Source organism: Anopheles darlingi, chromosome 2 (genome assembly GCF_943734745.1).
Source record: "Anopheles darlingi chromosome 2, idAnoDarlMG_H_01, whole genome shotgun sequence".
In the NCBI taxonomy this organism is placed as follows: domain Eukaryota; kingdom Metazoa; phylum Arthropoda; class Insecta; order Diptera; family Culicidae; genus Anopheles; species Anopheles darlingi.
The window spans coordinates 28234403-28246669 of NC_064874.1; the positions used below are offsets into that span (position 1 = coordinate 28234403).

General features: G+C 46.4%; 1 protein-coding gene across 2 annotated transcripts in view; it reads right to left on the bottom strand.

Moving 5' to 3' along the window:
* Nucleotides 1-12267, bottom strand: part of LOC125949488 (ensconsin) — a 104171-nt gene that overhangs the window by 73011 nt on the left and 18893 nt on the right. For both annotated transcript variants that reach the window (XM_049676583.1, XM_049676584.1), the window contains exon 2: nt 694-705. In XM_049676583.1, the coding sequence (XP_049532540.1) occupies nt 694-705 (12 nt within the window). The remainder of the gene's footprint in view (nt 1-693; nt 706-12267) is intronic.

Consider the following 12267-nt stretch of genomic DNA (forward strand, 5'->3'; position numbering starts at 1 on the left):
TATGCCAAACCGGCAGCATGTTGTCAACGAAAGCCGACAACCGGTGGACAAGCGGAAGGTGATTAGAAAATCGGACAGAAACAATCGCTATCGATTGCGGCTGATTCAAACACGGTTTCTTGGGAGAGCTCCGCGGTGTGCGGTCTGCTCTGCTCTGCGCTGCTCCGTCTGTCTTGTTTTCCCCGTTTTCGAAAGCTTAAGCATGGCGAAATTGGCGAACGGAGCAAAGGTCGACCGATCGGATCGAAAGGAGTGAAATGGCTACCTGAAGCCTTGCTTTTGTGCGGTTGATTGATTTTTTTTCTCAATCGCCGCACGAGGGGTTAAAGATCGTCCGCTGGAAGCGAGCGATTAATTTATTTGATCGCCTTCCGTCATATCGGCGGAGCGGTATCTTTCTTTAGTGGCGGCTACTATCCTTTGTGCTTTCCGCTAGTGGGGCATGTTTAGCCAACAGGGTTATTTATAATTTAAACGATCGGCTTTAAATTAGAGAATGAGTCAAACAAATCCCCATAGGTTTGGATTGAAAATTAGAAAATTATTCAAAGTTAATTGCCAAATAAGCCGACTCGGCACGAGGATTAGCAGGATGTAATCGTGTGCATTTAATTAATTTCGAAACCTTAACCATCAGTAGTATCAACTATCAATAATTAATATAAATCGATTTCATAAATTGCAGAGACCTACCTTCGGTTGTGCCTGTAAAAGAAAACAAAAAAATCTTATTAGTCAACGATTATTCAATGATACAAATAAAGAAGCAAATAAACACGCAGGATTATTGCATAACAGTTATTTAAACAGATATCAAAATAACATCTAGACACGTCTACTGCTAATTGTTGCGTAGTACAATCCTTCCAATCGTATGGTAATATCTCTACCTACTATGTTGTAACCGTCTTATTGCCGAAGGCGACAGAAGTCCATTATCGTAATAACCTTTTGCCGACCGAGACCTGCCTCCCGTTACTCTGACAGCATAATAGCCAAGCAACTGTCCAGTACATGTCGTGAGACAACGGTAAGCTGAAAAGGTCGTTTATGGGCATGAAACTAGGCGCTAACAGCGAATGGTTTGAGTTTCGTGTTCTTCAAAGCAAGAACCAACTGGTGCCTTGAGGAGGTATTAATCGACGTCTCTAATTTTGAATTGATATTTTCAATATACCAACTGTTGTTGCGACAAATGATATTCATTCCTAGAAAACAACCTACTAGCAAATGCAACACGAAGAAACCAAAACCCAAACGGCCACCTAATAATTAACTCAAATTAATACCTCAAGGCCGATCCATCAACTTTTGTTCAGGGCTTATAGACCCTTGAAAACCGACCCTTGCCTAATGTTGGGGTTCCATTGACATGGACTATCAAGAATTATCAACCAGCACTGAACCAGCAGTTGATTGACATGGCAAGACCTTCAAATAAATTTCATCGATACGACATGACACAATATTTCTGTTATACACTATTATATAAAGGAGGCTCATAGCACACATACGATTCCTCCGGTAAATTGTTAATTCACTTTTTCCTTACGCGTTGCGTTGTTTGGGACAAAAAATTGCATAACGAGATTAAATTGGTTTTCGGTCGCATAAACCATTACTAATCGTACATCTTCACGTTTCACAGCAGAGCTTGCTGTAATGCGACAAACGTTTCGCAATAACGAATAACGTTTACCATATTGACAAGATAGACCCACTTTCGGGATGTCCAAACACTTTCACTGTGCTGTGAGAGTGGATACTCGTTACTCGAGCTTCAGGCGATTTAAGTAACCATATCATTATTTTAAATTGTTTAAATAATGTTGGTAACTCTGAACAACTGCTCTTTCAAGTGTACATGATAAACAGCCTAAACTAATCATTACTTCACTTACACGTTATGGAATCGATAATTAAGTATAACCACAACGAACCGATTCATACCTTCCAGTTCTGGAAGAAATGTCCTAACTGTATGGAAACTGCTAGGTGCAAGGATTGTGTAATTTTAGTACTTCAGTATTCGAAAGGATTAGTATCTAAGATGAGGAATTAAGCTAGCCGGATCGCTATTAGAATCTCATATCTATGCCGTCAACATACTTTAAACTTAATGACGATTCGATAGTATCTTTCCTTTCTAAACATAGTACAATATGTAACAAACTGATTCATCACAAATTCCATTCTTAAAATTATATTAATATAACGCACCATACCATACAACCATAAGGCGGATCGAAAATTAATGTTAAAAACATCAAAGAATGAAATTAGCTCATTGGATATGATTTCACCGAACCACAGCTATCCTAACATAAAACTTTAAATTAACGTAAGGCCGTTAGATCTTCTACCCGCTTGGGGATAATTTCAAAATTCAAAAAAGAATGATTATCTACACGATGATCTTTCGATGAAACTGTCCTCTAATGTTTAAATAGACATGGCACGGTAAACAACGCCACCACAACGCTTGTGTAATTTTGCACGGTTCATTTTATGGCTGCAATTATGACAATTTAGCGTAAAATGGACAGTTCCCTGTGCGAAACGTTTGTGGCGACTGCATTATGTCATTATTATTTAGCTGCCATCATATTTACGTATACATTGTCATTTGTATCCTTACATCATCGTCAGAATTTACTGCGCACTAGTAAACTACATTAGCTTTCCTTCTAAGCCTGAATCATGCCACAAACTGTACCGTGTCATTGATCAACTATGATCAAAACATTTTATAGATGTAGAAATATAGCATATCTATGAGTCCACTATTATGTACTTCAGCCTTGTTATTATTTCAACTTGTTAAGTGATTTTTCGTCAATGCCAATTTTGCCTTTCCTTGCCAATGCATTTCTAAACGATTAAATTGAAGAGAGAAAAAAACAATAAAAGAATGAAGACTATAACTCCTTATTTCTCTCTTAACTACAATTCCCACTATGAGACAGAACGACCTTAATATAGGTATTAATGTATGGAAATTTCCTGTCACGTAATTTAATCCTGAACATTGCCCTCTTGTTTGCTACCTAGCTTTGTGACATCATTCTGTAATGGTACAGTGGTCAGATGATAGAAAAATCTAGTCACGAATAATCCTAATGGAATTCCTACATTTACCTAATTGACTATATTCTCATTTTGCTTTTGACATCTACAGTTACCAACGTAGACATAGGATTAATTTGCGGATCTTGTCCTGTGGGTGTCACTCCAAACAAACTTCTACACGCATTTTCTTATCTAATATTTCAACCTAATTTTAAGACCACAATCCTCTAACAAACTGTACCAGTGAGAAATAATCCCATTGGTCTTAAGATAATAAGAACCTAAAATCCTAATGCTTTCTCTAACAGAAGTAATTCGTCTTCATTATCCGACACTCATACAAAATATCAAGTTTTCTTAAAGCTCTACTTCTTAAATCTACAACATAAGTCCACTTTATCACTGCTCAGCTACAACTCCAGCACGGTGGGGGTGAGAAACTGGTTTCCGCGACGTTTCCATCACTTCCCCAACTTCTTTGTTGCTCTCCAAGAAAGAAATCTCACTTACCTAAAAAGAGAAGAAAATAAGAACAAAATCAGTTTTGCTAGCGGTTTATATTTCGCACCAATTTAATCAGCATAATCATCATGAGAACAGCGAACCATTTCGCAACGTTCGGTAACGCAGAACAAACTAGAACATGGCCCGAAGCTACCCTACGGTGAACGAACTCGCAAGGAAAAAAATCGAGACCCAAGACCGGAGCCATAAAAAGAAAATGAACTCTGCCGAAGACAAGCCGGCTTCGAGATAACACAAGTCACTCCTGAACGAATAAACCCAGCCGGCCCACCCAACCAGGTCAGAAAGTTCGTACTTTTTATCATTTATCCAGCATACCCTTTGCAGCTATCGTGCTATCGGCAGATAACGAAACATTGCCAGCCCACAAAAAGAAATCAACAGCCGCGGAAAGTGTTGCTAACACATAGGAGAGAGCTGATTCAGCATATTTTTTTTTGACGTGCCAAATCTATAGACCGACCAAAAGAAGGAGTTCTATCTTGTGGATTGAGTGCGCATCAACCAGTGGCGGCCGATTTCAATCTATGGGCCATCCATTGTAACAGTAAACCATATCCTGCAGCTAAAGTCTGCGGCTAAGTGTAAAGGCTTTTCCCAGACATTCCCGGGCACACCAGTATGATTTACGGACCGTTTATGCAGGAAATTATTGTCACGTTTCGACCGATCAGTCGTTCCGATACGGCTCGGCACCGTAATGTGTGTTTTGCCGGAACAGCCCTCTAGCCCTTTTCACACTTTACAATCTACCCTTCTTCGTAACTCCATCGGACCACCTTCTCGTCCACTCTCTATAGCCCCTGGTCCCGGTATCTCATTCCTATAATCTCATTCCTATTGGATCAGCACCAAAAGATCCGTGCACCGGGAACTCCAGATAGAGCAGAGACGAAAGATGGACGACTTAATTTGCAACTTCACACCTCTCTCTCTCCCCTTTTTCCTCGGTGAACCGGTGGAACCAAACTTCTCCAGCTTCAAACTGGCCCTGCCCGGGGAGAAAATAGAGTCTAAAATAGGCAAATTATTACCGTTCGCTAGACCCTCCTTCCCCCTGGGTGTGGGTCTCTCGGTCTTGGTCGGAACATGGACAGGTTGGACATGGGCGCAGCGTGTGCAAGCGAACCGAGGAAGTGGATAATCTATTTTTATTTTTCCTCCGGCTTCCGGTTGGTGCACCAACAATAAATTACCAGCTTTCGGAGGAGTTGCGACGCTGCGCAACAGAGAAATAAGGGAATAGAAATAACACGAGCATGGTGAAGAACGAGCGAGGAAAAAAAAGGTGAGAAACCTATTAATTTATAGTGCCTTTGGGGAGGGGGGCCTTGTAGAAATAGACCGCCCGGTACCACCCGGAACGGAAAGCCGGTCTTGGAGTGAAGTCGAAGTCCAGCAACTGGATTTACCTACGGGAGATATCCTGCCCGTAGACTGCGGATTAAGAATTATCTAGTCATTCCGATGAATGGCTGGCAACTTCATTCATCGTAAATCCATCGAAAAGGGCTTGCACTGGAACGATTCCCAGCCCCTAAAACCGCGTTTGGTCTACTTACGACCTACCCCAACGGGGATTATACGGACACGAGAGACCGACACAGGACTGACGGCCAACGCGAGTGGTGGAAGACATCATATTGAATGGAAAGAACCAACCGACGGAATTGACAGCCTTGGACCGAGAATACTGAGTAGTACACATCGCGAAACTCGTCGGCCCCCGTTCGCCCTGTCTCGATGGACTGTTCGTTCGCTCGTACCGCAATGACAGTGATGGACATCGATCAGCCACCCGTCCTCGCCGGAACGACCGAAGACCGAGCACGATGTAGTAGTAGTAGTAGTAGCAGTAGTAGACATCTTGAATGGCATCCTGTCCTGATCTCCGCTTGCAATCAGCAAATGAAAGGTTTGAACAATTCGCAGCCGGGAGTTTAAATTGAAGAAGCCGCCCTCTCTCTCTCTCGACTTCTTGGTCACTTGGCACGAACCACGGCGCCGTTTGAGCGCTCGGAATGCCTCACGACTGGTGCAGCAAGAGGGCCCCCACCAGGCGAAAAGAACTCTTCCTCTAAGGAAAGCGTACCGTTGTTAATGGACGGAATGGTACTAGAAATGAAGTACGGACCCTCTCTCGATACTCCGACGTCAACAGCAATAGCCGCGGTTGTACGTAGTCTGGCAAGGCCATGACATCACCCCGCCCGGCGTGGTGGGTTTGGGCCATTCAAATACGAATCTCGGTCAAACACGTCGCGACCTCTCGATTTCCCCGTGCCCTTCCTTTCCCCGGCACCGACCACAAACACCAGTGCGGGCCAGTTGGTCGTGGTGGTAGTGGTGCTTTTCCTAACATTTTCCCATTTCCCCGCATCTTCGCCTTCGTTCGTTGTTTCTGTTGTTGGTTTTTTTTTCGCGTCTATTTGTGCCAACAAAAAAACACCAGGTTGGCCGAATTTTGCACAGACCGGAAAGCGTCTAGGTGCCGTCGGCGCCCGGCGCCACTCTGTGCGGCGTCCGCCATCATTCGCACACACTACTCCTCGGTGACCTCGGTTGCGCATCAACCACGCATCAACCTGCTGTCACCCCCGGGGAGGGGGGACCGCCGCCTTATGACAGGCTTTAATCCGTGATGTTGTGTTGTTGGTACACCCAGTTGGTAGAGTAGAGGAGTGGCCATACCCCGGCATTGTTCTGGCATTGTTGTGCGAAGTGCGCCATTGTAGCCGCGCGTGATACGACGATGCGCTGCTGACCTCCTTCTGTGCCGGTAGGTGATCGCGCGAACAACGCATGATCATCCGCCCTTGCGCATGACTTCCTCCTTGCATTTGTGTGGAACAATGTGGCGCAGGGAGTGGAATGGAAGTGGTGGCGTGGTGTACTCCAATTCGACTACACACCCATGAACCACCCCATCGGTGGCCAACACAGCTAGCGACCGGTTGGCGGGTAACAACTTGAACTTTGTGTGCCTGACCACGATGACCAGAGATTGACGTTTTATGCCGTCCGTGTGTCGCTATCTACGACGCAGAACGCCACCAACACGATTACGATTGCCGCCTACTGGACGCATGTGCACATCCCCCGTTTGTTGGTGTTATAATGAGTGTGGGCTGCGAGGGGGATGATGTCGTGGCAAGGTTCTAATCACACGATCTCGCCAAAGACCGTGCCGTCACACGCGGACACACACACACATACCGGCGACCGGCGATGCGAAGGTGAATGCCGATTCGCGATGCGTCCCATCCACTGACAATGCGCCGATGTGTGTGGTGCGCCATTTTCGCTCGGCCACCGTCCACAGTGTACGCGTACGCAGCGTGGCGGCTTATGATGTCATCTTTTTAATTCGCTGCCTCTCTTTTTTTTGGGGGGGGCGACCGCAGGAATGTGAACGCAGCACGCGGCGTTCCGCGTTTCGGATGAGCAAGTTTCGCACAAAACGGAATCGCATCGTCATCGTTTAACGGGAAAGGTTAGAAAGTTTTGTGACAAACGACGAACGAACGAAAGGTGAATGCACCACCCAAAGGGGACAGAGTTGTTTGCTTCTTGGATGATTGGTTATGGTCGTAGCGCAATGGAATTCGCGATGAAATCAATTCTAAACCAATGATGTCATGCGTTTGCAGATGGAGACGCTAATGATAGTTTAGTGCACCAGTTGAGTAATTAGCGTGGTGCAATCGCTACTCATACTCATCAGGTGCTAGATGATCACGTGAACCATAATGGCGGTGTTGAACAAACGCAGCACAATACAGGGCACTAGTATTCGAAGGCACGCGCTTGTATGTGGCTGGAGATCTCTAGAACCACTGCGATTACCGATAGTACTTATTTGTTTTGCGTTTGTATTTAGAGGTCAATACTTTTGAAATCGAAAAGACAGTCTATTTACGAAAGATTGTGTTTTTTCCTCCAATTTAGGTAAGCTATCAGATTTTTAAAAAAATGTTAATGATTTTCTCTGAAAAAAACCACTTTCTTCCACTATTTCAAATGCACAATCTTACTCTAGGGGTGGGTAATTTAGGATTATACCCCTTTTAACACATCTTTACGATTTTTTTTTATACAAACTGCCAATTGAAACAAGAAAAATAAAAAACCGAAATGTTTTTTTTGGAGAAGTGGAGTAAAAATACAACAAAAATCACATAATACCCGTTATATTGAAAAGACCAGACCTTAAATTTCAGAAATGAAATGTAAAAATGATCATAGTTCAAATGATGACGGAACTTTTACAATACTTTCTACTGTCTACACAAGCTCTCAAACTGCTACAAGGTTATTCGATTCAAGAACTCCGTCAATGAGCACCATTGCCCCGCTGCACACACTATCATTAGTTCCGCAAACAAGAACCCTGATTGACTTGATCGCGTTAAGAAACAAAATCGTAATTCAATGGCCCCATCTGCATGCATCGCATTTGATAATGCGCCGCTGTATGCGGCATGTCCCTCCTGGTGTGAAATGGAACACAGAATCACATGCCTGCAGCACACGTACGCACTACTACTGGATGGCCGCCAAACGGCGGTTGGTGGTAAATCGGGCCACAGCCGAACCCCGCAGAACGAACAACGGAACGCTGCTTCGTCGATGCACATTCCACCATGGCCATGTACGTGTGTATGTGTGTGTGTGTGTGCATGTGTGGTGCATTGCCGATGCATCGCACCATCGGAGCCAAAAGTGCTCGTTGGCTCCGTATGCTGCTGCTGCTGCTGCTGCGCGCTGTGCAGCAGCCAGTGCACCAAAGACGTTGAGGGCTAAAAATAGATTATCCCCCACAACCCTGCGCTCTCCTCCCCCCCCTCCCCCTCCTTCCACACCGCCCTTTCGTTCCATTGCCAACCCTGCCAGCCCTTCGCTTTTCATTCCATCTTCAGAGGACCGTGTTTCCGTGTGAAGATCGGCCATTTTCCCCAGCAAAGATGACACCCCCCCTCCCCCCCCCCCCCCCCAAGACACAAAGAAAAAACAGTAGGAGAGCCGTTGGAAAAATCACATTCTCATCTCTCATCTCATCCAACATGGAGAGCGCGTGGGATGAAGTAGTGCAATTTATATGCTGGTGGAAAAACATGCGAAAAACATGGCCTCCCACTTTAGAGAGCACACCAGTCTTCCCTGCAGAGGAATGCAGCAATGCATCCGAGTTCCGCTGGGAGAACCCGGGGCGAAAATAGGAGTTTCCAAAACGACCAACGCATCGCGTCATCGCGGATTGTCGCCGGCACGCCACAGTCCATGTGTGTGTGTGTGCGTAGATGTGTACGGTTCTAAATCTACATTCGTTTAGCCCAGCCTAGCTGTCAGTTGGCACACACGTCGCACTGTCTGCCCCGCCGTGTATGTTGCGTGTTTTATTTTTAAACGAAACGGAGTTCGAGAGCAACACAAATACAGCATAATGTACAGCAAAAGGGGAACGGAGCGGTGCTTGCGTGATGACCAAAACGTGGACTGCCTGCTCTCGTACGACATGATGACGATCGGGTGTCAATCGTGGTGGACGGACCACACCGGCATTGTCATCGGATCGGACGAACCTCAAATCAATCCAGACTGTACCTCTCACCTGGATAGAATGTCACCGGCGATACCGAATCTTGTTACGGGATTGCTGCGTGTGTTGGAGTAATTTCCCTTTATAATATTTACCCGCATCCCTTCCACGCATGTTACTGTTATGTAGCAACAGCACGAACCAAGTACAGGGAGCATTATTAAACATACCCGTGAATCAGCAATAGTACCATACAACAAACCACTGATAATCACGGACCCCTGACGTCATCTGCCTAGATGACGAAGCGTCGTCCACACCACGTCGCCCCATCGTGTTCTATGTTTTACAAATCCAAGGCTTCACTGATGCGCGCTGACTGATTTTCGACGCTCGGTTTTCTCTCCGATTCCTCATCAAACCAGCACCACCTCCGGGCACCCAGCAGCAGTCAAGTGGAAACTGCACGCAGGCTTCGGATGCCGTGGGACAGAACAGACAGAGCCGGGCCGGCCATTTTGCCTGAGCTCATCTTTTCCCAACCGTGGCGGCAGTGGTGGCGTGGCAAAACAATGGTACAGGAAGCACGCAAATCACCATCATGCCATGCCATGCCATGTGATGCCATGCCGGAAGGCAACGTGTCGTAATTTCGGTAATGGACTGCTGCTGCTGCTACTGCTGTTAGGAACTGCTACGCGGAAGGGAACGGCGAAGGGCAGCCAACATTAGCCAGGGTGTAGTGTATTGCTCTGAGTGAGCGAGAATCATAATGATGACCTTGGTTAGGTCCGCCAGTCCAGCTTCGACTGGGCGTACTACTGCCGCGCAAGGTCATCGGCATTGTCGAAGAGATTCAGTGACGATTGTAATATGTTTTATTATCGGGAGCATATCTGATCGGCCTATTACATATGCAAATGGTTTTGGATTTGCTGACTAGTTAGAACCGTAGACTACTCCAATAGTAAATGCACAATTTTCTGAAACAACCAGGAAGGCACTAGAAAGAATCATAAGTTGCTTCTAAGGGGAGTTAAAGTTTAACCCGTGCAAAACCACAAAACTCATTAAAAAGGTAACGAAAGCTCATGTCCTCCAAAGGAGTAGAATAAAACGCGCAATGACGCTTCAACAACCTTCAGGAGTTTCCCTCAAACCTTAGCTAAAGTTAAATTGGAAAACTTTTGCACGCCAGGCGTTACAGTTATTGAAAACCGAGGGAAAGAAAAATCAACAAAACAGATTCAACCATCAGCCGTCGTGAACGGGAAGCAGGCAGAGTCCCAGAGGTCTCGGATTCATGCCACAACGCCAGACGCTGTGATAAGAAAGATACGAAAGATATGCAACGAACTGCGGCCACCCAGTGCTTCACACAAAAAAACCATCACCCCTAAGGAGAGAAATCGAATCCACTGGGACAGGTGAAGCTTGATGATGATGATGGTTCATCAACCCACAATATGGCTAACCTCAATTTTGGCGCACCCACTGCGGGCGTACACCCTAGCCAAAAAGCCTCAACCTCCTCTTTTAGCAAGAGGCATCATTTCATGAATCACGTCAATCGGCAATCATAAGCCCGGTGGTCCCCTCCCTTGGCTGGCCGGCCAAAAGCCGGCTCCGGGACTTGATTTTGCCGGTCGATCATCATTATCATCATCAGACGGAGCGCGGGCGCCTCCCTGCCGATGCCGATCATCTCTCGAGCACACATCGAAAGGAACGTGTCCGTCGTGAGGCAGGAAGGAAGTAGTTGTTCTTCTTCGGTTGGCCGACCGGGTGGTAGGTCGGTCGATTGTACGAAACAATCACAGGGAGAAAGTCCCTCCGCCCCGCTTCGTGTGTATGTGTCTGTACGGTGCTGCTGCTGCTGCTGCTGCTGCTGCAATGCCGATGGCGCCTTTCTCTCTATTGCCGTGGCTTTATTTGCAGCACGCTGCAGTTCCTGGCCGGGGGAATGATATTGAATGACCTACAGCAAAAAAAAGAAAAACCAACATGGACCACGGTGCAATGAAGTAGAGAGCGCAAGAAACGCCAAAAAACCGCCTTTAAAGTTAAACCGGCAAGACACATTGAGGGCACAAAAATTGGCGATGATCAAGCCACCGAAAAACCCGAAACGACCTTAACAAGCTGCGCGCGGTAGTACAGTTCTCGTGCAGTGCAACTACCGGCAGCGAGGCGGCGCCATGCCGATCATCATCGGCAACATCATCGTTCAAGCGAAGAAAGTGTCGCGAACTGAATTTGAGCAGACACGCGTAAGACACGCGAGAAAGCGAGCATAATGTGGGTAATGAGGGCCTGAGGTTGTATTTTATGCGAGGAAAAGTGACGGTTCTCTTATTTTTTATCTGCAATCCGTGCCGTGCTACTAGTCACTCGTCAGCCATTTCTCGACAACAGGCATTATATGTCGGAAGCCAGGAGAGTCAAACCTTGTACTGCTTCTTGTTCACTTTCTTCTCGGTATTTTAAGTTGCTACAAAGAAGAACACCGAATAGAGAAAAGATAAAGAAACACTAAGTAACACACGTGCCGGACGACTTCGAATGACACTATCGAAGACCGGCTGGCTGGCTGCTTCATCAAAACTAAAGGACTAAAAGTGGCCTTTCCAAACGATATCGCTTCATCAGCGAATGGCCGAGACCTGTGCGCGGATGATGTAATCGAAACCGGCATTTCTTAGTGTCACGATCCGCGTCACAGAGCTACCACAAACACTGGCTGCGAACCCTGCACCAGCACCAGCAGCAGCAAATTTTGCCGACCAAATCATCATTCAACCGTTACAAGGCGTCTCAACGGGGTCCACACAACGGCCAGAGATTCCGCGCTGGTCACGAGCGGAAGCGTTAGAACAGTTCATGTATCACACGTCTCTCAACCACGACCGCAGGAAGAGCCGATGACCGGTCGCCCCGAACACCGAACACAACTGGGTTATGCCGCCAACCCTCCCCCATGTGGGGAGGTCTCGCTCTGGCATGTACGTGATTTGCATTCCGAAAACGGAACCCGGCAGCCCTCGGATTTGCCGTCGAGAGGGACCTCCCGTTGGAAGAGGCCCTCAGACATGTTGGCGACCATAAATTGACACAAAGCTGTGTCGTGGTTTCTT